This window comes from Papaver somniferum, chromosome 6, assembly GCF_003573695.1.
Source record: "Papaver somniferum cultivar HN1 chromosome 6, ASM357369v1, whole genome shotgun sequence".
NCBI lineage: Eukaryota > Viridiplantae > Streptophyta > Magnoliopsida > Ranunculales > Papaveraceae > Papaver > Papaver somniferum.
In genome coordinates, this window is record NC_039363.1 from 163,579,931 (window position 1) to 163,605,677 (window position 25,747).

The 25,747-nt window shown below is 36.7% G+C and overlaps 1 protein-coding gene across 2 annotated transcripts; it reads left to right on the forward strand.

Annotated features, from left to right (window-relative positions):
* Positions 1–228: 228 nt before the first annotated feature.
* Positions 229–15,789, forward strand: LOC113289969 (callose synthase 5-like). Of its 2 annotated transcripts, none has more exons than XM_026539426.1 (44): positions 229–385; positions 734–790; positions 905–1,123; positions 1,221–1,321; positions 1,651–1,772; positions 1,865–1,961; positions 2,116–2,226; positions 2,369–2,497; positions 2,589–2,681; positions 2,906–2,997; positions 3,086–3,212; positions 3,327–3,464; positions 3,550–3,626; positions 3,723–3,801; positions 3,885–4,010; positions 4,463–4,577; positions 5,774–6,108; positions 6,911–6,963; positions 7,153–7,213; positions 7,336–7,417; positions 7,502–7,551; positions 7,680–7,766; positions 8,071–8,193; positions 8,275–8,369; positions 8,474–8,558; positions 8,643–8,803; positions 8,972–9,095; positions 9,218–9,312; positions 9,427–9,550; positions 9,636–9,787; positions 10,227–10,336; positions 10,438–10,563; positions 10,649–10,717; positions 10,826–11,015; positions 11,149–11,260; positions 11,941–12,060; positions 12,160–12,275; positions 12,381–12,464; positions 12,830–12,942; positions 13,049–13,278; positions 13,703–14,500; positions 14,697–14,747; positions 14,882–15,067; positions 15,221–15,789. In XM_026539426.1, the coding sequence occupies exons 3-44, from the start codon at positions 934–936 to the stop codon at positions 15,449–15,451; spliced, it is 5,760 nt and encodes a 1,919-aa protein (XP_026395211.1). In that variant the 5' UTR covers positions 229–385; positions 734–790; positions 905–933; the 3' UTR covers positions 15,452–15,789. The 2 variants fall into 2 exon arrangements, with proteins under 2 accessions (XP_026395211.1, XP_026395212.1); XM_026539427.1 differs by lacking the exon at positions 229–385 and adding an exon at positions 492–576.
* The last annotated feature ends 9,958 nt before the right edge of the window (positions 15,790–25,747 follow it).

The following is a 25,747-nucleotide window of genomic DNA, read 5'->3' on the forward strand; positions in this document are numbered from 1 at the left end:
TTAAGTAAACTCGTTACGTTGTTTATAAATAGTTATTGACCAATTTAAATCCTCTCCTTGAGTGCATGCATGAATACATGACGTACGAGTCAATAGCAAAAGTAGGTGTAAATGAACGGATGCAAACTGTAGATTCCCCCAAACTAATAGCTGCTGGTTGGTTTTCTCTCTTACCATAATCAACGAAGAGGAAACTAAGAAGAAGAAAACACAAAGAAAAAACACAACTAATCAATCGATTGCATGGATGGATGGATACAAACAATAACAACCCTTTGTTTTCGCATACTCTTTCTCTCTCTCACATTGTATTCTTCTTCTCTCTTAATTAGTTTCTCTTAGATTGTCATTGCTCAAGAGCACAGAGCTCGTTCTCCTTCGAAAGGTGATCACACCTCTCTCTCTCAAACACACTTTATATATCTCTCTATTCGTCCTCTCTCTTTCTTTCTTTCTTTCTTTCTTTCTTTCTTTTGTTTCTCCAACAATGTCTTCTTTTCTCTGAAACTCTTTTACTTAAAACTATTTGCATGTTATTGATAACTATTGTTGGTAAGCATGCAAAACAAATCCAAGGTGACCAATTCAATCATCTGGGAGATTTCATTAGTCTCATCGGTCTACTCTTATTGTTATTATTAATTATGCATTCATTTCCATGCAAATTGTTTCAATCTTTCTTGTGTGTTTTGTTTTCTTACTTGAGGGATTGACATGGTTGATACTTACACAGGCGGAGGCGAGCTCGATCACAACACCAATTAATTAATTGATTAATAATCTTCACATTGTAAGTTAAACAATTCTTCCTGATCAGTGCATAAAAGGCCTGATATATACAAAAATGCATGCATGAATGAATATGTAGCTAATATTTGGTTGATTCTTGATTTTCTGTAATTAGGATATCGCGTTAACAGAAGAAACCTGGTGATGACCTCGGGCCAACACGAATCAGGCCCACAGGGTCTGCAGAGACGGCCATCAAGAAGTGCAGCTACAACCACCTTCTCCTTGGAGGTGTTTGATAATGAAGTCGTCCCTTCTTCACTTGGTAGCATTGCTCCCATCCTCCGTGTTGCCACAGAGGTTGAAGCCGAGCGACCTAGAGTTTCCTATCTATGTAAGTAGCATAAATAAATGAGTATATGCAAAATGCAAATGATTGTGCTATCATTTCCGATTAATCAATCGTGTTCTTGTTGTTTGTTATCTTGAAGGTCGATTTTATGCATTTGAAAAGGCACATAGATTGGATCCAAGCTCTACGGGTAGAGGGGTTAGGCAATTCAAAACAGCTCTTCTCCAGCGATTGGAGAGGGTACGTCATTCTTCTTACTTAAAAATTCAAAAATTCAAAATGCACCCGCATGTTCAAGTACACTGTCATTTCCCCGACTCCATCCATCTTTCCGCCATCCCAACAAATTTGAAGAAGAATTTTGTTTTCTTCCTCGTTGAGAGGTAGATTTTGGTATGTTGTTTATATGTTTGCTGCACTTACTGGTCGGTGATATGCATGACCGTCGACTTAATGTTAAAAATAAACAAACATATTTGGGGAAATTAGGTTTTTGTGAAGAAGATATTGGAAATTCATGATGTTGGATTTACGATGAAATTGATGTGATTGCTGTTTGATTTGAACAGGATAATGCATCAAGTTTGGCTTCTAGGGTTAAAAAGAGTGATGCAAGAGAAATTGAGAGTTTTTATCAGCAGTATTATGAGCATTATGTTAGAGCCCTCGACAAAGGGGAGCAAGCTGATAGGTATTTCTGTCTTTCTTTTTTACTTTATTGCTCATAGCATTTAGTACTAGTGTTTATTTAAGCTTAATCTCTGAGGTTTTGTTGGATTTCAGAGTTCAACTTGGGAAAGCTTACCAAACAGCCGGAGTACTTTTTGAGGTGCTTTGTGCCGTTAATAAGACTGAGAAAGTTGAAGAAGTTGCACCTGAGGTTAGTTACTTTTATTACCTACCATTATTAGAAGTTCAGTACTCATGGAAGTTATTTGAAACTGCAACTGTGTTTCTTTTCTTGGATGCATTTATCTTATGTTGCCATCACTAATGCTTTGAAATATTTCTGGCTTGTGTTTAACTGTGAGAAGATCATTGCGGCCGCTAAGGATGTCCAAGAAAAGAAGGAAATCTATACTCCATACAACATTCTTCCATTGGATGCTGCTGGGGCCTCGCAGTCCATCATGCAGCTTGAGGAGGTACTACCTGTAGTTGCAGTATGCCTCAGTTGTGCTAATATCTGTTTAGGGGGTTGGGGACAAGTATTAAATCCATGTGGCATTTAAGTCTTTGATTTGCAGTTTACTTACATATCTGTTTATACTCATTCCATTCGACCAGGTTAAGGCTTCTGTGGCTGCTCTCTGGAACACTCGTGGCTTGACTTGGCCTTCTTCGTTTGAGCAGCAAAGACAAAAAGCAGGAGACTTGGACATCCTTGATTGGCTAAGGGCAATGTTCGGCTTTCAGGTATATATACAATCAGATCTACCTAAAGAATATTGTTTAATGGCTAGTCTTTGTTAAGAGCAGTAACTTTTTTTCCACGACGGTCTTGCAGAAAGACAATGTCAGGAACCAAAGGGAACATTTGATTCTAATGCTTGCAAATAGTCATATACGACTGGTACCCAAGCCTGAGCCCCTTAACAAGGTATATGAATCTTTTCCTACTCACGTGGTTAGCTTTGTCAATGTTGACATTTGGTTGTTAACAAAGTAGACAGCATATGATAATGTCTATTTGTTAAACTGGTTTCTTTTATAAACTACTTGGTAAATATCGTGGCTTTTAATGGGTCATCCTGTATTCTTCATCACTGTCAAGGTATGAGTCGTTCTTTCTTTTTCTCAAGGAAGTTTTATTTCTCTTTGCAGCTTGATGAGCGAGCTGTTGATGCAGTAATGAATAAGCTCTTTAAAAACTACAAAACATGGTGCAAATTTTTGGGAAGAAAGCACAGTTTAAGGTGAGATGTCATACAATTGTTTGTACCATTTGCAGACTTGTGTCCTTCTAATTTCATGGTTTGATTCGTGTATATATAATGCCAACAGGCTTCCCCAAGGACAACAAGAAGTGCAGCAGAGGAAAATACTCTATATGGGTCTTTATCTTCTAATCTGGGGTGAAGCGGCTAATGTTCGATTTATGCCAGAATGTCTATGTTACATCTTCCACAATGTGAGTAATACGTACTGACTGGGATTTGCTTCCACTTTTCAGTTGTTTTATCTGTACTCACGAGTCTGTATACTATACTGTATTGCTTACTAATAACTTTTGATGTACTTTCAGATGGCATATGAACTTCATGGTTTATTAGCTGGAAATGTTAGCATTGTGACTGGAGAAAATATAAAACCTTCATATGGTGGGGAGGATGAAGCTTTCCTGAGAAAAGTTATCACACCACTTTATCGTGTTATTGATCAGGTAAGTTTCGACAAAGCATTTCAATTAAATATTTGTGCTTTTCATTATAGACATATATGATGAACTGGTGAGGTTTATGATTCAGGAAGCCCAGAAAAGCAAAAATGGAAAAGCCCCTCATTCTGCCTGGTGTAACTACGATGATCTGAATGAATATTTCTGGTCTGTAAAGATTCTTACTTTTAGTAAATAAGTGAAGACTTGTATGTCAATAGATGGCCAAATTTCTTTAACAGCTTCAATATTTCAAATAACCAGGTCATCTGATTGCTTCTCTTTGGGTTGGCCAATGCGTGATGATGGTGATTTCTTCAAATCAACGCGAGGCCTGACACAGGTAATTCTTTATAAATCTTTTGTTTCTTATCATATTGTTACATCTTGGCAATTTGCATAACACTTTTGAAACTACTATTCCAGGGTAAACAAGGAAGTCAAAGGAAACCTGAAAATACTGGAAAATCTTATTTTGTTGAGACTAGAACATTTTGGCACATCTTTCGCAGCTTTGACCGTATGTGGACCTTTTATGTGCTAGCACTGCAGGTATTTTTTTTGTTTCTTGAATAAACTCTTGTATCCACCCAATCTCTTAGCAAAGGGGATTACTTGAACATGGTTTGGAAAATGATGTGTATAACAAGTTCTTATTTATATTTGTGTTTAGTAGTTTTCTCGTGTTAGAAGTACATCCTTAGGTATCAACTTATCTTATGTCTCTGTGGAGATTTGGAGACCGATGTGAGCTATAAATCTTTTGTTGCTATGTTACTAGTATAAAATGCGTCCACCTTCCTAAAAATTTAATTGGGAGTTGGATCTTTTTCAACATCCCGCTAAAACCCATTCAAATGCATTTTAATCCATATAAATGAAAGAAGGATTAAGTCTTAAAATTACACACTTTAGAAAAATGGTCGAAATACTTATGCAAGTGGCCCGTGCATTTGGTACATGTTTAAAGAATAATCGTAAACACTTCAATCTTTTGTCTGCAGGCTATGATAATTGTTGCATGGAATGGCGATTCACCATTGGATCTATTTCGTAAGGATATCTTGTATACAGTCTCTAGTATCTTCATCACAGCGGCTTTCCTGCGCTTCCTACAAAGTATGAAAACCCTCCCCCCGGTGTTTCCACTTCTAATTTTTTTGTCATTTCTATTTAGTTTTCACTATTTTGATATTTTTTTTCTATAAACCTATATTGGTGTATAGAGTTTTCTGTTATAAGAAGGTAAGGGCCAGTTACAACAAGCATTAATCTAATAATATCCATGAGCATGTTAGAGGGACATTCTTGGATTGGGTGGATGGACCATTTTTTTTCTATTCAGTGTTTGACAAACTAGTCACGGTAATTACTTCAGCCAAAAGACATGGTACCCACTCATTTTATATTTCTCACATAGCTTCTGCTGATTTGTGAGGGTTAGTTTGCACATGGTCTCCATCCAATACAAATTTTGTTTGATTTTTGTCTTAAGCTTACTAGTTATATTATCCCTTGGAATATTCAGGGTTCTCTAATCTATGCTTGCAGTGAGCTTAATCGAAGTGCATAGTGCAGTATAATAAGCTCACAGATTATGTAAGAGGTTAAGATAAAAGATAAATGTGCTTTGAGAAATTGATTAGTCATTTTATTGTTAGGACACATAATATCTTCCTCCGTTACGTATCTCTCCTTAAGTTGGAGAAAGCATAAGCCAGATGGGAAGGGTTTTTTTTCTTTGTTAAAAACAGTTACAGTAACAACTTATGGTAACTCATGAGGTCATATATGTCGAAAACTTGGAATGGCAAGGACTATTTCTCCTTTAGTTGAAGATAGCATAATCCAGTTGGGAAGGGGTACTTTTTGAAAACAGTTCCAACTTATGGTAGCTCATGAGGTGATATATCTCGAAACCTTGGAACGGCAAGGATTAAGTCATGTTCTGTGGGACTGCCTACTTGTGGTAAAACAAAGATTTATGCTTCTGATCAACTGACCACTAATTCATTAGCTATTCATCTATCTGAATCATTTTACTAGGACATACCAGTTGTCTATATCTTCTCCTCTTTTTCGTGAATCCTGCTTTATATCCTCCTTCCTCTGATGGATGATTTCCTGTGAACTTAAAGAGTGATAAGCTGAATAACAATAATGTGCATCAGCAAGAATTCTAGGATTTTTCAGTTGTTCCTGATCGATATTCTCAATTTCCAACTTAATTAATTGTGTAATGTTACTGATGTATCGCTACTGAGATTTTCTTATCTCTCTATTTGTTTGTTGCTTTCTTTTGTCTTCGATGATAGGTGTACTGGACTTTGTTTTGAATTTCCCTGGGTACCATAGGTGGAAGTTCACTGATGTTCTGAGAAACCTTCTCAAGATAGTAGTTAGTGTTGCATGGGCCGTTATTCTTCCACTGTGCTACATTCAATCCTCAGCATCCGCGCCTGAAAAAATTAGGGAATTGCTGAAGTGGTTTCGTCAAGTGAAGGGAATACCACCTCTATATATCATGGCTGTGGCTTTGTACTTGCTTCCCAATTTACTAGCAGCTATTTTGTTCATATTTCCCATGCTTCGGAGGTGGATTGAAAATTCAGACTGGCATATCATAAGATTTCTGTTATGGTGGTCACAGGTATTTGTCCCTTATTTATTTGGTTCTAGGTTAATCCTACTGTTTCACTTTTCCTTCATCTTTCTTCATCTTAGTTTCTCTAAGAGTATTTGTAGTTCGTGCATCAAGTTCATGCACTGAGCCTAGGCGGGCTATATTCAAGGCAAACAGTTACACGTCGTTAAATAGATAAATTGCTCGAGTAACTTGACAGAGTCCAATTGATAGACTGAACAGCTCCCTCTGGACTTAGTATAAAATATGCTTATATTTTGTGGAATCAGTGTTAGATTTAAGTCTTGATTTAAGGATTGACAGCCCTTTCAGGAATGGTGGGATTTTCTCAACAACTCAATTAAGATAAAACTCAGTACTACACAGTTAGAGGACACGCTAATGGTTCAATTAGCCTTATATATCTTGAATACCAAGCCACAAACTAAATCCAAAAGACTATAGGAGCTCTCTAGAGGTTAGTTGCAGGAGTCCACTCTGGATATGAGGGGTGGTGGATATATCTGTATCTGTAAATGTGAAAGTAAAAGTTGATCATCTGAAATTAGATCAACATTAATTCAAAGTTTTAATGAACCATGTCTGAGTCTGATTAACTGACTTGGGTTTTAAATTTGCATTGAAAGTTCTAATAATGAAAACTTTTGCCATGACTTGCTCTTATACTTTTCTTTTTTAATTTCAAAGTTTTGAAGTTATCTTATAAGATGATTCTCTCAGGTTGAGCCTCTTTAACGTCTTAGTTCCACTAATTTTATTATTCTTATACACTATTGTTCACGACTTTATCACTTACCCGCTTCTACAGCCAAGAATATATGTTGGAAGGGGAATGCATGAAAGTCAGTTTGCCCTTATCAAGTGAGTTTGAAAATGAATATTCAATGTTTTCATACTTTTTGTTTTGAAAGTTGTTGTTTTTTTGATCAATTCCAGCCAAACAAGTCCTACTGTTCGTGGGAATACATACTTGGTTTTGCTGTGATTATAATTTAACACGTTTGTTGGTTTCAAATTTGTTTTCATAAGTTGTGTTTTCTTTTTTTCCAGGTATACTCTTTTCTGGGTGCTGCTTCTGTGCTCCAAATTAGCGTTCAGTTACTACATCCAGGTAAGCTGATTTTATTATGGTTCAGCAGATCTCTTGCGTATAAGATGAGTAGCCAGTCATTGTCTTAGTTTTTGTTTAATCTACCTAACACCTCTTTCTTCAATCATTATCCTTTTATCCAGATTAAGACATTGGTGAAGCCAACTAAAGCTATTATGAATGTTCGTCATGTTCAATACGAGTGGCATGAATTTTTCCCTGACGGTATCTTATTTAACCACACTTCCAAAATTATCCTCTTCTGTAACCCTTCTATAGTTCATGATTAAACTTATCCGATATCTGCAGCTACACACAATTATGGTGCAATTGTTGCTCTGTGGGCTCCAGTGATTCTGGTAAGCTTAACTATTTATTAACTTTATAATAATTTTGATTTGAAGCGTTTCTCAGTGTTGCAGTTTCTACTTGATGAAAATCTTTTTTACTTTGATGTATTTCTTATACACGATTTTATCCTGTGCAGGTTTATTTTATGGACACTCAGATTTGGTATGCTATTTTCTCAACCTTGTGTGGTGGGTTCTCTGGAGCTTTTGATCGTCTCGGAGAGGTAAAAAATTCTAAATGCTTACTTAATATATCCTTTCCAATGATGCTTCAAATAATCTTTCCTTCATGAACCTCTATTTAGTTCGTAACATGCCCCATTTCATCTTACTAACTACAACTATAGTACGCTCCCCACACCTTTTTGTATCCACATCGAGATAACAAGGCCTGGTTTGTAAAGAGTATGATCTCATTTTTAGGTAGATCAGATAAACCCATAAATTATAACAATGTGCCAAGCATTTGAATGTGGCTAGTCCAAATTAATGATTGTGTATTAACTTTAACCTTTGGCGTTCTTATAGATAAGGACTCTGGGCATGCTAAGATCACGTTTTCAATCTTTACCTGGAGCCTTCAACGAATGTTTGGTCCCTTCTGATGATACTCGGAAAAGAGGGTTTTCTTTCTCGAAGAAATTTGCTGAGGTATTTTTTGTGTTTCCAATATTGTGGTGTGTAAAATGCATTATGGTGAAAGCAATATGTTCACCAAAAAGTTATGGTTAGGTATCGGCAAGCAGGAGAACTGAAGCTGCTAAGTTTGCTCAGTTATGGAATGAAGTTATTTGCAGTTTCAGGGAAGAAGACCTAATAAGTGACAGGTAAGAGCTCCTACGTGCGATATTGGTCCTCGTTCTGCTTTCTACTGGCTTTGAGGTTCTGCAATCCAGTAAAACTGAAAGTACTGAGTTCTTTTTTGGTACAGGGAAATGGATCTGTTGCTTGTGCCTTATACATCTGATCCGAGCTTAAATTTAATTCAGTGGCCCCCGTTCTTGCTTGCTAGCAAGGTTGATTTCATACCTTTCATTCGTTCTAGAATTCTTTTGTGAAGCTACATTTATTTTTAAATTTTATTGAAACTTATCTTGCAGATCCCAATAGCATTAGATATGGCAGCCCAATTTCGAACCCGGGATTCTGATCTCTGGAAACGCATATGCGCCGATGAATATATGAAATGCGCTGTTATTGAATGCTACGAGTCATTTAAACTGATTCTGAATGTTCTAGTCGTGGGGGAAAACGAGAAAAGGTTATTTTTGTTTCTGTGTTATTTATATGTTTGCTCATTATATTCTTTCTACCACAAAATTAGCTCGTCTGCAGTACAACTGTGGGTAACTTATGTTGGTCAGACCTTGTGTTATCTCTATGTGGTCAGTTGCATCTTGCTTAAATCATGTACCTCTTTATGTTACAGGATAATCGGCATCATTATCAAAGAAATTGAAGGCAACATTCGGAAGAATACATTTCTTGCAAATTTCAGAATGAAGCCTCTACCTACGCTTTGCAACAAATTTGTGGAGCTTGTCAATATCTTGGTGAGTCAGTGTTATCTGACTTCATAGCATCTTTCTCATATCTTGTATGCAGTCTATCATCATTTGGTTTGGAACATGAAGGGATTTATTGATTTTTTCCTTTTCTTGTAACAATATTTCAGAAAGAGGGCGATCCATCTAAACGAGATACTGTAGTATTACTTCTGCAGGACATGTTAGAAGTAGTGACCCATGACATGATGGTTAATGAGATTCGGTTGGTGATCTTTGCCTTTCTGCGTTTAGATCACAGTAAAAATTAAATGTTTCGAGAGAAAATGTCTCACCTGGTAACTTTCGTTGTTTCTGTTTCCTTCCACATTATCATTAGTGAATTGGTAGAGCTTGGACACGGTACTAAGGATTCCGTCCCACGAAGACAACTTTTTGCTGGTACTGACCCAAAACCTGCTATCGTGTTCCCTCCTGTTGCTACAGCGCAGTGGGAAGAACAGGTACATTGTTTCTATCTCTGTTTCACTGCTACAGAAATTGTCTCCGGTTGTTCTAGATGACTCAGTTTCAATCGCATTGCTTCAGATAAGGCGTCTCCACCTCCTTTTGACGGTTAAAGAATCTGCGGTGAACGTGCCAACAAACCTCGAAGCGCGTAGGAGGATTGCTTTCTTCACAAACTCCTTATTTATGGACATGCCACGTGCTCCACGAGTTCGTAAAATGCTCTCATTCAGGTTAGATTGGTCCTTATTTTTTCTTAGAAATGAGTGATTGGTTTTCTTTTAATGAAACATAGTAAGTTACTTTAGCATCGAATTTCCTATATGATTTATGTGCAAAATTGCCATTTTCTGCTCTTTTTTTCTCCTGTTTATCTCCATGGGCATTTGCTAGAAGTGCTAGAGATCCTTTCCGAGTTACTACTTATTGTGTTATTCTGGTATAGTTAGAGCCCTTAGTGTCTTAGTGATGACCGTAAGCTGACTAGGATATCTTGATTGAACCATTTACCTTACAATATCTTTGCTTCAAAAGATATATTCAATTATTTGACATAAGACTAAGAAACTTCTTTTAAGTCGCCCACTCAAGGAGTTACTGGAGTCTTTTAATTATTCTATTTTTTATCGTTTTTTGGTGCCTTTGAATTAATCATTTTATATATGGTGGCAGTGTTATGACTCCATACTACAGTGAGGAGACAGTCTATTCTAAGAGTGAGCTTGAGCAGGAGAATGAAGATGGTGTATCAATTGTGTTTTACCTGCAAAAAATCTTCCCAGGTGTGAAATAAACACAGATAACTTTATAACAGCACAGGATGTTCAGTATGATTGGTGTCAGTAATTTAGTCTCTCCCTCACCATTTACTAAATTGTTTTAGATGAATGGAACAACTTCATGGAGAGGCTCAACTGTAAAAAATCAAGTGAGGTTTGGGGAAATGAAGAGAACATCTTGCATCTCCGTCATTGGGTCTCCCTAAGAGGACAAACACTCTGCAGAACGGGTATGTATATGATGACAAGTAGTTCATTTACGTAATGGTATCTGCAATTGGCTTATGGGAATTGCATCGCGTCGGCATTTTTCAGTTAGAGGAATGATGTACTATAGGAGGGCTTTGAAGCTTCAAGCTTTCCTCGATATGGCTACAGAGAGGGGTAAACAAACAATTTACAGAAAAAGCTTTTTTCATTGTTTTCTATGTATGTGGTGTGTGGAGGAGATGCAGTAAAATGTCATGAATTTGTATATTTTGCAACTTGCAGAGATCTTAGAAGGATACAAGGCAGTTACCGTTCCTTCAGAGGAAGACAAGAAGAGTCAAAGGTCTCTCTATGCTCAACTGGAGGCTGTAGCTGATATGAAATTTACGTACGTCGCAACTTGTCAAAATTATGGAAATCAGAAGCGAAGTGGTGATCGCCGTGCTACAGACATTCTGAACTTGATGGTTAAGTAAGTTACACTTTCACCTGCTGTGAAATGGATATATTTCTTCTCTCTTTGTTGTCTAGTCGTAACTGTTTGGGAGCAAAAGTTTTTTTCTTTGTTTAATTCCATTAACTAATTTCTGGTGATTCTGGCACAGTAATCCATCTCTTCGTGTAGCGTATATTGATGAAGTAGAAGAGAGTGAAGGTGGCCGTGTACAGAAGGTTTACTATTCTGTATTGATCAAAGCTGTTGACAACTTGGACCAGGTAACCTCCTTTACGGTCTTTCAAGCCTCTTCATTAGTCTTGGCAGGAATCCTAATTTCCCTATTCCTGTGAATAGTTATAATAGTTTGGCACCACATCTGTACGCCATTCACCAATTAAACTGCATAGTTCGGACCCCTGTTTTATAATGCGATCACATACAGAACAGGGACCTGATAACTACTGACATCTGTCCAAACCAGCTCAGTCTTTGTCTGCTATTTTGTCCTAGGGCTAAGTTTCAACATTTGTTAAATGTTCTACTTTCTGATAATTTCTTCCACTTTTCTTTTACCAAAGATACATCTTAACTCATGAGCCTACAGTTTATAGAAGTCAATTTTGTTGTTCGACTTAGCTCAACAACAGGTCTTTCCCTCAGATTCTTTTTAAATTCTCCACCTCTTGAAGTGTCCACCTTGGGTATTTCCTGCTATCACTTGAACAATGTCTGGAGGGCAAGGTTCTGTTTCGCCTTAACCTCGTATTAGGATATACACACTATGTTGATGCTCGAAGGAAAGTATATGAAACTGCAGTTAATGTGATATGTGGTGTATGTCCTTACTGAAGTAGAGTTCAAATTATATTCTGAATTTGAAACATTACGAACAGTAGAGCTAGGGGAGATCTATCTTTAGAATACTTATCTTTTTACATCTATCTTTTTCTGCAAAAAGGAAATCTACCGTATAAAGTTGCCAGGGGCAGCAAAGATAGGGGAAGGGAAGCCTGAAAATCAAAACCATGCTATAATATTTACTCGAGGTGAAGCCCTTCAAACCATTGACATGAACCAGGTAATTCCCGAGTATTGTTTAACTTGGTATCTGTGTGCCGAAGTATTTCTTGCCCCATTAGCTTAAAGTACCTGATTCATGTGCCCGATCTTTATGTAGGACAATTATTTGGAAGAAGCTTTCAAAATGCGTAACCTTTTGGAAGAATTCAATGAGGATCATGGAATCCGGCCACCTACAATTTTGGGTGTTCGTGAACATATCTTTACTGGAAGGTCAGTCTTACGGTGATGTTAATTTGATGGCTGCAACTCCAATAGGTGTCCCAAGTGGACTGTTATTATTACATTCTAATGTTGATTATTGCATGTGAACAACAGTGTTTCTTCTTTGGCCTGGTTTATGTCAAATCAGGAAACAAGCTTTGTCACCATTGGTCAAAGAGTTCTTGCAAGACCCTTAAAGTAAGATTCATTCATTATTTACCTTATTGGGCTATCTAATTATCCGTTACTTTTCAGCAAAATATCTTGCACATGCACTTCCCTCCAGGACTTCAAATTTTGATTTATGATAGACATTTCTATTAAGTTAACTAAAAGAAATAAGTCCGACATAAGTTTTCAATTTTCAGTTAGATCGCATTTCGTAGTAACTAGTCATAAAATCAGTCAAAAACATGCTGAATCTTCCAGTAATTTCGTTACTTACCTAGTGGGACAGGAATTAACTATCTTTACCAGTACAAAAATATCTAATAGAAGTATGAAACTGGTGGAAGTACAAACTGCAGTTTCTGTTTTTCTACTGATTTTATTGTTTATTCCAGGGTTCGGTTCCATTATGGTCATCCCGATGTATTCGACAGAATTTTTCACATTACTAGAGGTGGCATTAGCAAGGCTTCTCGTGGTATTAATTTGAGTGAAGACATATTTGCTGGTAATGTATCTATCAATAAAAATTTCATTTCTAAAGTTTTTCTGTTCGAGCTCTTCTGGTATATCTATCTTCTTCTGAAGGTTGAAACTCAATTTCTCCTTTAAAGGTTTCAACTCAACTTTACGGCGTGGGAACGTCACTCACCACGAGTACATTCAGGTCGGAAAAGGACGAGATGTTGGTTTTAACCAAATATCCCTCTTTGAAGCAAAAGTTGCTTGTGGTAATGGAGAGCAAATACTAAGCAGGGATATCTATCGGTTGGGACATAGATTTGACATGTTCCGCATGCTATCCTGCTATTTCACGACAGTTGGATTTTACGTCAGCTCAATGGTAATGACCTTTACCTAATTTCGACTACATGTTCGATTTACCGTAATTGATAATCAATCATCTCAATAAAGCAGTGACCCTTTTTTTATTTCTGTAACAATCAGTTCAAAACTACAAACCCCACATAAAGGAAGGACTGTCCAAACCCGGATTTCCATTTACTAATATCTCTTAATTAGAAGTCAAGCAGACAAAAGCACTAAAAAAATCATTCTAATCATACGTTACAGGTTTTCTGAGGCATGATTTAGATGTTTAAGTTTTTTAATAGAGCCAGGATTTTATCTTTGTAATATATCTAATTTGAGGCCTTAGGAAAAGGATTAAGAAAAAATAGTTTAATTAGGAATGATTCAATCTCTTGTATGTCACTTTTCTGAAGTCTGAATTGTGTTATATTTGGTCTTGTCCTACATTTGTGCAGATGGTTGTCCTTGTAGTTTACGTTTTCTTGTACGGAAAACTTTACTTGTCATTGAGTGGTTTGGAGCAGTCGATTATGAAATTTGCAAAGGCGAAGGGAGATGATCCTCTGCAGGCGGCAATGGCATCACAATCTCTCGTTCAGATAGGTTTCTTGATGGCCTTACCCATGGTCATGGAAATTGGACTCGAGAGAGGGTTTAGGACTGCAATGAGTGACATAATTATTATGCAGCTTCAGCTGGCAGCCGTCTTTTTCACGTTTTCTCTTGGAACAAAGACCCATTACTTTGGACGTACAGTGTTGCACGGTGGAGCAAAGTATAGAGCCACTGGACGTGGTTTTGTTGTCCGCCACGAGAAATTTGCTGAGAACTACAGGATGTATTCAAGGAGTCATTTTGTGAAGGGACTGGAACTGATGGTGTTGCTGATTGCTTACCGGATATATGGCGCTGCCACTCCTGACTCCCGATCTTATGCACTCTACACTTTCTCGATCTGGTTCTTGGTGATATCTTGGCTGTTTGGACCATTCCTTTTTAACCCTTCGGGCTTTGAGTGGCAGAAGATAGTTGAAGATTGGGATGACTGGTCAAAGTGGATAAACAGCAGAGGGGGTATTGGTGTTCCAGCAAGCAAGAGCTGGGAGTCGTGGTGGGAAGAGGAACAGGAGCACCTCCAATCCACTGGGTTTTTTGGGAGGTTCTGGGAGATTGTTCTTTCCTTCCGTTTCTTCCTCTACCAGTACGGGATTGTTTATCATCTACATGTTTCCAATGGAAATAAAAGCATTATCGTAAGTTATTAATCAACCCTTTCATTTTAATTTAGTTTTGCTGGCATGAAATCCTTGACATCTTTTTAGTATCTGCACTGCCATCTTTTTTTTGTCTTCCAAATTACTATTGTATCAACTTGTAAATCTATCAAATGATTAGGGATTCCCATTTATTTGTGTTGCTATATTTTTTTTGTTTTCATTTATTTTTCAGGTTTATGGTCTCTCTTGGCTGGTCATTGTAGCTGTTATGATCATTTTGAAGGTGAGATATAAATGTTCCATTAGACAAAGCATTGTCATCAGTTTTTACTTTGATGTCAGTTCATCAAATTTTTGACTCATTTATTATGTTTTCCCTTTTTGGGGGAATTACTACTTTGAAAATGGCGAAAACAGATAGTGTCAATGGGTAGAAAGAAGTTCAGCGCAGATTTTCAGCTAATGTTCAGACTGTTGAAGTTGTTTTTGTTCATTGGAGCCATTGTGACACTCGGAATCCTGTTTACGTTGCTCAATCTCACTGTTGGAGACATCTTCGCTAGCCTTTTGGCCTTCATGCCAACTGGATGGGCTTTATTACAGGTATGCCCCCATGTATACATTTGGCAAAGAAGTTTAAAAATCACTGTCTTTCACTGCCAAACCGCAAGGTTTTTGCTGTTTCTAATTATTATTTTTGTCGCTGAGTATTCTTTTTATTAATTTTTGGTAATATGAATTTTCTTGTCACTACAGATATCTCAAGCATGCAAGCCTGTGATGAAGGGACTAGGGCTATGGAGCTCCATCAAAGCTCTAGCAAGAGGGTACGAGTACGTGATGGGACTCATTATCTTTTCTCCCGTAGCAATTCTGGCCTGGTTCCCATTTGTATCTGAATTCCAGACAAGGTTGCTCTTCAACCAAGCTTTCAGCCGAGGCCTTCAGATTTCACGTATTCTGGCTGGTGGGAAGAAACAGAACTAAAACATTATGCCCCATTTATTACCAAGTACTACCACGCTTGCTGATCCTCACCCCAAGAGAGAAAAAAATTGAAAGACATCTTAAGATGGAAAGTCAGTGAGCAGTAAAAAGGAAAGATGGCAGCATGCATATCTACACTGACGTAAAAAGAGACATAAAAAGAGACAGAAAGAGAGGAATAGATATTTTAGACTCTTGCATTGGTTGTATTTCCGGCATTGAATAAATATGATTGTACGATGTAATAATGATAATTAGAAAAAAACAAACCTTAAATGTTAATCATATGCGTTCTCTGCAGTATCCAGTTAGTTCCTATGTGATGCAAGATTATATTTCTCCTTGTTTAGAGGGAATTCTTATCCCAATTGGTCGGAGTTCTTAACCCATTTTCTTTGAGCTATTTCTGTGTCATTCTACCTTTACTTAAAAGATAACATTGGCTGTTAGTTTTATTAGAACTCTATTATTGGGGCTGTAGGGGGGTGAGTTTTTTAGGGCTAAAATGCTATGTGTAGGCAATAAATGGATAGAGGGACTCAAAGTATATGAAAAAGTTAAAATATCCTTACCTAAATTTCACTATTCATTAAAAAAAAAATCTTAAATCCCAAATCTATAATCTTCTCCTTCTCCTCTCATTTACAAAGCATGATAATGATGATCATGGTTAAATCATGATGAAGATTATTAAAAAAAAAAAACTAAATCTGTTATCCTCTCATCATCCTTTTTTTCTCATTCATGAATTGTGATAAAGATGATGATCATAATTTCATCACGATGAGAGCGATGATCATAAAGACAACCCAAAATTATTATTTTCTCTTTGTCCTTCTCATTCATAGATCATAATAAAGATGGTGATCATCATAAAAAGAAAAAACTAAGAAAACCCACCATTTATTTTTGCTTTTAAAAGGTTAAAAAAAATGATTCTATGAATTTCGGGTAAAAAAAAAGAAGTTTTTGAATGTGTTTACGGCTGAGAGTTCTTAGTTTCCCAACCGAAAGTAAATGTTTCGGCTTGGTTATCCCAACTGAAATTAGTTTTCTGATTTTTTTGGATTTCCAGAATCAGTTACGGCTAGGAAAACCCAGCCGAAACTGTTGTTACGGCTAGGAAAACCCAACCTTAACTGGTTCTAAAAACAAAAAAAATCATAAAAATGATTTCGGTTAAGAGTTCTTTATTTCCACGCCGTAAATAAAAAATACGGCTTGGAACACCATCATTTCCCAACCGTTTTTGCGTTCTACGGTTGGATCGACAAATTATCCCAGCCGTAACTACACTTGCGGCTGGGTTTTCTCAGCCGTAACTGGTTCTGAAAACCCAAAAAAAAATCGAAAAATCTTTCGGTTGGAAAAACCAAGCCGAAATATGGACTCTCGGTTGGGTCAATAAACTATCCCAACCGTAATCTTGATTCACGGTTGGGTATCTAGGAACTCCCAGCCGTAAATATTTTCCGAAACTTTTTTTTTTACCCGAAATTCATCGAATTGAATTTTTATAACCATTTAAAAAAAGAAATTGTGGGTTTTCTTAGTTTTTTCTTTTTATGATGATCATCATCTTTATCGTGATCTTCGAATGAGAAAGAGAATGAGAAGAAAGTAGTTTTGGATTTTCTTTATGATCATCATCCTCATCATGATGAAATTATGCTCATCATCCTCATCATGATGAAATTATGCTCATCATCTTCATCATAATTTATGAACGAGAAGAGAAGGATGGGAGAAGATAATAGATTTTTAGTTTTTTTTATGATCTTCATCATGATGAAATCATGATCATCATCTTCGTTAAGATTTGTCAATGAAAAGAGAATGAGAATGAGAAGATTATAGATTTAGGATTTTTTTTTATGAATAATGAAATTTAGGTAAGGGTATAATAGACATTAGGATTATGATGTGATAAGGGATAACTTCATTTACTATTTCATGACCCTAAAAACCCCCAAAAGACCATTGACTTCAAAGCCCCAATAATAGAGTTCTTTTATTAAGTCATTTTTCCTGTGTGACGCATTTTGTAGGTCTTACATGGTACCATATACCAACAAGAATTTATTTTTTAATCAAAATTTAGTCAAATAGAGTAGTGAAAAATACTAGAACCCCCCTACTATATGGGTTCAATATATACAAGCCCCACAAAATGGAACCTCCACTATCAACTCCATACTTTCAGAAAATGCTACTACTAGGCCCAAAATATCAATTTTTCTTCAGATCTGGCCCAAAATTAATTATTCCGAATTTTAATAATGGCAACATTACCCTTTAGTACATATACAAGAGGAATATCAGAAGATATTTTTCATTTCTCAATTCTGTTTCTGTCTCTTCTCCATTCTCCTTTTCTCCCGGCTCTAGCGATTTCAGATCTCTGAAGAAGAAGACGAATCGATTTCATTTGAATCTAGGTTTTAGTTGGTTCTAAGATGCACCAGGTTAGGTTTTTTTCGTTAGTTCGACTGGTTATTTTGAAGATTTTGAATCGAATCTAAGTTTCAGTTGATTCGAAGCAGCAGAAATCATTTCCGGTTAGGTTTTTGATTAAGTTAATCATTCTTTCTTTTCTTAGTTCAATTAGGTTTCTGATTTTTTATTTTGATTGATTTTTTTTGTTTGAATCAATCGAAGATCTTCAATGTCGTTTTAACTCTAATTACTTAATTTTTATGTAGATTCAACAATAAAATTAAGAAGATCTTCAACAGCAGTAGAAATGAAATCGTCGTATGAGAAAAGATTTGAAAATCAGTAATATTTCTCTCCTTTTTAATTGAATCAACAAATTTTAAATCTAGGTATGCGTTTAGAATATTGTTGTTTTTTTTGTTGATGATGATTACTTGTCGTTATCAGTAACTGTAGAGGGTAATAATGTTCATCAATAGTGTTGGTGGTGGATACGCAGGTTCTGGTGGAAGATGAGGAGGTTGTAGTGGTAGAGGTCGTGGTATTTGAGAAGTTTTGGAGGAGGATCTGAAGTCAGTGGTAAGTAAGCTGATTCATTCTTTATTATTTGATATGACTTGATACTTAGAAATTACTGTGCAAGTGTATGAGTCTTAGAATTTTGATGCACAACATGTGTAACTTGCGTATACACATGTGTAATTAGGAGTTACACATGTTAATTGAATGTGTAATTTATAGTTACATATGTGAACTGCTAGATACACATATCATATATGGATGTGTAATTCTCAGTTACACTAGTCAAGTGCATGTATAACTCCTAATTACACATGATAAGCTAACTTATCAACTGCCTTTCTGTGATATTTTATACTATGACTGTTGTGGCTAAACAAACAAAATCAATTGCAGGCACTTTCCTACCCCCATTGTTGAGACAATACTTCCAAAACACCCAAGGTCTTATCTTCGTGTAACCGCTAGTTAGTAGTGGTATTTTGGTATGAAGCTGAGAGGTTTAGTATGGATAATGTGTATTTGGATTTAGTGGTGGTGTTTTGGTATGAAGCTAAGAGGTTTGGTATGGATGTTGGAGCTGTGTTAGACACTGTAAGTTGGATCTACTTTACACTCTTTGTCTTAGTGGTGGTGTTTTGCTATGAAATATATCTCGATGCACATCGTGTTTTAAATATGTTAGCCATCTATAATCTTATCTTTTATCTACTCTGAGAAGGATATTATGTGATTTCTATAACCATATCCTTGCTTATCAGTTTACAACCATGTGTACTCTACATGACAGTTTGTGCATTTAACTAGCATTGGTAGACTAGTTACACACATACTAATTAAATGTGTAACTTCTAGGTACAAAAGCTAAATGGATGTGTATCTACTAGTTACACATGCTAATTAGATGTGTAACTATAAGTTACACATGCTAATTTGATGGGATATGCATATACAGTTCTTAGAGGCATACCTGCTGATCTAATTGAAACTTGTCTGCTGATCTACTGGCTTTGTGTTGTTTTGTGTAGGAAAACACATTAGGAAGTTGGTTAAAGATGGATTCATCAGCTTCAAACCAACCCAGATTTGCTCTCACTCATGCACGAAGAATGACAAAATCCATGTGTTAGTTTAGGACTTCATAAGAACAACTTGGATTGGCTGCAAAAATGTCTGAAAACCTTTCAATATTGGTAAATCGATTACTCTTAATATTTTCTAGTATGTATCTTTTCCAAATTAATTCAGATGATTTTATGCATATTGATTGGACAGTCTCATGGCACATTGTTGATTGGATGATATCTCAATTCCGAGTTGATTCCACTGGTTAAAGGGGAATCTTTTGAGCGTCAGGTAACTTTGCCTATTTCTGTCTTATCTTGCTATTGTGGTATGTTTAATTCATTTATAAGGTTAGATTAGACTATTGACTGGATATAATGTATGTGTTCAGGTCATGAAAAGTAAACCTAAAATGTATATAGTGTTGGAATTCGTTATTAGAGGCGAGCTCTTTAACAAAACAGTAAGTCTTGATTGAATTTATCCATCATTACTAGCCATATGCATGTGTAACTGCATGCATATAGTGTGTGAAATAAGGAGATACACATGCTATATGCATGTGTAACTCTCAGTTACACAAGTCAGCTGGTGTAAGCTTACACAATGGTATATCTCTATATGATTCTTGGTTCATTTATGGTCAATATATGTGTCATGAACCTACATAAGGCAGACCATCTTGGGTATGGGAAGGACCTATCTAGCTATGAGCCGGGTGCCGTTAGTAGTTCTACATATTGTTAATCATGTGAGTCTCTGCACGGCAGTTCTGTGTCGTCCAGCTTAAATATGGACTATTGTACAACGTTGAGAACCAGTGAATGAAAATGTGAAACTGTATCTTCTTCCCTAAATTCCTTCTGCAACTTCTTCTCTAACAATGTCTTCTTATTATCCCCCTAATTCCCCTAATTCTTCTATTTCTTCTCCTAATCCTCTAATTTTATCTATCTATCCCAGATCATCTCTATCCTTAGAGACCCAAATTGTTCCTGATTATCCAGATTGTAGTGAGTTCACTACAATTGGTATCAGAACAGTCGATTCTCCGACTGCTTCTATGGTCAACAAAGCTGCGTTTGATGAATTGAACCGAAAGATTGATGAGTTATCTAAATTTCAAAAGGAGTCCAACCAAAGTCAAGACGAGCTGGCTCTTAAACACGCAGATCTACTCAAGAAGGTTGATCAACACCATGAACAACCATCAGCAAGGTATTTAGAGTCTATCCGAGAGTTATTTCGAGAATTTCGTGACGAACATGATAGAGTTTCTGCTGGTCAAGGTCCTATACCGGAAGGTTCTAATGGAGTTTTAGATTCTACTACAACAAAAAATCTCTCTAACGGATCTGGTGTATCGAAGATAGCCGAGGACAAAATTATTGCCAAATTGAAATCAATCTCAGTTGATTCAAGTGATTTAAGCTCAGTACGAGAATCAATTCAAGGTTCTTCAATTCCAAGTGCAATTGATGAAGGTAATTTTCAATTTATACTCGTAGTTGAGTTCTCTTGTGTCAATGGATCTAATGATGTTGACGAGGTTCAGAAAAACAAGGCGTCTACAATGTTTCTGGAAGGTAAACTATTCAATTCTGGTAATATAATTGGTAATGACGATGTGGGTTTTCAAGCTAGAAAGGCTACAGAGAGTGAGGTAAAGAAATTCAGCTCGTCAAAGGGGTTCACTCGAAATTCTTCTACTCTTCTAGCAAGAGATGAAGGTAATTGCAAATACAAATTTAAATTTGCTTTCTCTAAAGTCGATAGAGCTGGTGTCACATATAGAGTTCAGGAATACAAGCCTCTAGTGGTGAAGTTAGTTTCTCCTCAAGAACTTCGGGATGATAAACCTCTGCTTACTTTGTTAAAATTGACTAGGGATGTTTTTCTTCATTTCGAGAAGGCTAATTATGTGAGAAAATTTAATAAAATGTTTCCACTCCCATTTATGGATATGTGTTTCAATGTTCATAAGGTATTATTTGTCGTCGACAACAAGCTGCATAGTGGGACATGTTTTTGCTGTAACTTTGAATTGGCTCGAACCTTATTTGATAGAGGAAAGTGGGTTGAATTGATCATGGGATATTTTCATTACAATAGCAATTTTAGTTTCAGTTTTGGTTTACTTAAATTGGGTTTGCTTGTTCAGAATGGGCTGATTTTATTGCATAATTCCAATGCAAATATTTTTACTGAGCTGATATCGGAGCACAGGCATCATTTCATGCTTTTGCTTTCCAATTCGATTGTATGCTTGCTTGTTAAAGGAGGTAACAGCAGTGATGTTTCCAAGTTGTGTGACAAAATGCTGCAGCAAGATACTCTTTGGATCATTAAATTGAGTCTCCAACGACCAAGGAGAGACGAATATGGAATGGAACAAGACATTTTTGATCGAGTACTTGTAGAGACTTTTAAGCGCAAGTTCCTTTCACTCGAGATATTGGCTATCATTCTTTGTGGGTTCTCAGGTTTACAACACTTGCTTCTATTTTATCATATGTTTTTGCTTGGTGGGAATGATAGTGCTTGGTGGAGCCGATTTATCAGAAGCTATTATACAACGGGTACAAAGATATCCTTTCAGGTGCTCAAAGTTCTTAATTCAGAAGATGCAACAAGTGGTTGTAGTAAGTTGTTTGAGAAATCTTCGCAGAAAGGTGGGAATCTCTGGGCAGTCTTGATTCTTCAAATGACAATAGAAACTGATGGTGCCATTTCACAGAGCCTGATTGCTCAACTGCAGATGAAAGATTGCAGGCTTTGTATACAAATGACAGTGTCCTGGAAGGTGTTCATGGAGTCAGTGACATCCACAAACATCTGCAATTTGGTACTACTGTGGAATCTCTTCGTTCTCATACCGTACAACTTTTTGTTTTTCAAATGGATTTTCCTTGAGTTACTTGGCTCATATATTTGTGGAAGTAGTGGTGGGAGTATCATCTACGATGAGCATCAACCGTTACAACCTCGGAATGGTGTTTTTATTAAGCTAGAAACACAAGGAAATTAGGTTATGAGTTATTGTGGCAGTGAGGTTTCCAAGCTGAGATATTGTTTATTCACAATCCCTGGTTGTGCACGAAGAATTATGAACAGAGCAAGATGCTCCCATTGTAGCGTGTATGTTACTGGAGGGATATTTGATCGAGGACGGTGGCTAGAATCAATTATAAGAAGTTATAAATTACGCTTGAAGATTCTTACTTCTGATTTTGTTAGGGGAGTATGCAACTTTGCTTGCGTTTGGTAACAAGAGTGACAATGAGGTTAACTGCAAGTTACTTGAAGAAATGTTGCAGCTAGTTATTGGTCTCTGGACTAAATTGTTTACTCAAGGGGAAAGGAAAAGGAATTCTAATCTTTGGGTTTTCTTATTTGAATCCACCTGGTGCTCACGGGGTTTATGGAGTATAGGAAATGTTTGTGTTCATCTATTGAATTTCATGGAGCTACTTGCAGTACATCGCTTTACTGTGTGTCATAGTCATGGTTGGAATGGAAATCACTTATTGCCTCAACTTCAGAATGGTCTATGTGTGCAGTATGAAGAAGTGACTAAATTGTAGCAAAATCCTGTTTTAGTGGAAGTGCTTATGACATCCCTCATCTGGTGGGAAACTCAAGAGGGTTTAACTACAGTACAATATTACTTTACACTGTTAAGTAATCTAAGGTTGGAATCTGACATCAACCAAATAAGGGTTTGGACAGACTGGGTCTACATGTTCATAGAAATCACTGGAACCCCTCGTGGTACTGTAATTGGTATATGCAGGATACAAAGGAATGTCAAATTCGTTGAGTTTGGTCACGTTTTTGAAGGAGCTTTCTCAGCTAGTAAATGTACAGGATCAACATTCTTATCTCCAAGTGTCTACAGATTCAGCCGGAGAATTGGAATTGGTGATGAGGTCAGAAATAAGGAAGTACAACGGGCTACATAGGGCATCACAGAAATAGACCTGCTGATGATGGATACACTCTTAGCCAGTCTTGTTAGGCTCTTCTTCATTTACTGTTGGAGTCACGGGATCTATCCTCAAAACTTTAACTGGCTTTGGCGACGATAGAAATCCTGCTGGTATTGGTTTTGGTGTTAAGAGATGGAATACTTCAGTTGAGTGTTTTACAGAAAATGAAGAGTCTACCAATCTCATACTGACCTCATGTAATTGTGGCTACAACAATCCATATATGTCCAAAAGCAAAAACTTTGCTGGAATGTTACAGATGGGTCAAGCTGGAGATAAGAGACTTGGGCTACAGTTCAGTAATGAAGAAAGTATGCTCATGGGGGTTTACACATGCAATTACTCTACCATTTTTGATGCTTATTGTGACTACAATAAAACCAAGACCAGGCTAGATCTCTGCAGTTCACTTGACAGGTATCAATGTGTGCTGAGTTTTTCTTTGGAAATGGAGATGCAGTTGCAGCAATGGTGCCGCTTATGTAGTCGAGCTCAATTCACATCCTTCATCCTTGAGGACAAGGATTATTTGGAGGGGTGGGTAGTTATCATGAACCTACATAAGGCAGACCATCTTGGTTACGGGCAGGACCTATCTAGATATGAGCCGGGTGCCGTTAGTAGTTCTACATATTGTTAATCATGTGAGTCGCTCGTGCTCTGCACGGTAGTTGTGTGTCGTCCAGCTTAAATATGGACTATTGTACAACGTTGAGAACCAGTGAATGAAAATATGAAACTGTATCTTCTTCCCTAAATTCCTTCTGCAACTTCTTCTCTAACAATGTCTTATTATTATCCCCCTGATTTTCTTAATTCGTCCATTTCTTCTCCTAATCCTCTAATTTCATCTATCTATTCCAGATCATCTCTATCCTCAGAGACCCAAACTGTTCCTGATTATCCAGATTGCAGTGAATTCATTACAGTATGATGGAAAATATTGAATGGTGCTGACAATAATTTTGATTGTTTTATTTGTTCTTGAATTGTTTTTTTAGTGGATTGACTACGTTAAACTACACAAAGCTTGCTCAATTGTATCAGAAGTGCTAGGATCAAGGTTTGTGTTTCGATTTTTAATGCCAGTACCTTTTGTTATTTGTCTGAAACTTTTACAAGTAATTCACTGGACTTGACTGATAGACTAGCTTTGGCACTTGATATCATCAAATATATTGACATATTTAAACTGAACCAAGAATGATGTTCATGTGAAACCAATCCTTTTTAGTTGTCTGTTTCTGGACTGTAGTTGTATGTTTTGTTTGATGTTTGTGAGTCTTCGTTTATATATGAATATGTACTTCCTTGGCCTTCTACAACTGAAGTATCTAGTATTCATGTATTGGAGGTGATTTGTATATGAGCATCTGTAACTTTAAGTTACACTAGGAAAATGCATCTGTAACTACTAGTTACACTAGGAAGATGCTTATGATTTTGCTAGATTCAGTTGTGAAATCTAACATGATTGTGGTTAGAAAGTAATAAGAAGTAGAACCAGAACCAAAAGTAGTGATTGTTTCTGGTGCTGAAGGCCAATATGAATGTGTAACTCCTAGTTACACTAGTCAGTTGCATGTGTAACTGCTAGCTACACTAGTCAGATTCATGTGAAACTATACATTGTTGTATGTACTGTTCATTTAATCTTATAAAAACTGATTGTTTTGTGTTATATTTCAGGTTTCCAATAGCTTTTAAGTGCTTATTTGTGTTAATGGTCTCGCTGGAATTGGAGTTGACGCTTGTAGAAATCGAGGTCTAGCACGGGTCGATAGCCGGGCTTTTTCTGATCGCTGATTATTATGGGGGAAGTGTATGTGCTCATCCGTTCGTGGATGTTCGCTGCATAAGTCGTGCAGAGGTAACTTCTTACTAGCTCGTTAGTAAGGAGCCAACTCCGCAAATAAAATAGATGTATTGAAGTCGCCACTTGATTAAGGGGAATCAGGACCCTTTTAACTAGTTTGAATTCTTTAGGGAAAACAAAATTTAGTTATGACTTACATTTATGGTCTGCTATCATAGAGTCTGGGTAAGGAGATTCTAGTACGGGATGGGAAGGTGTTAGGCACCCATCAACCGCCCAATCTTAAGATTGACCTCTACTTCATGATTAAAGGGGAATGTTTATAACTTTTTTTTTTTTTTACCAAAACTTACATATGAACATTATAATATCATAATTTACTGGAAATTGAGAATAGATTTTCATGCATGATCTATTTAGAATACAAATATAGTTATAATCTGGGTCAAGCTTTAACTATGGATTTCGAGA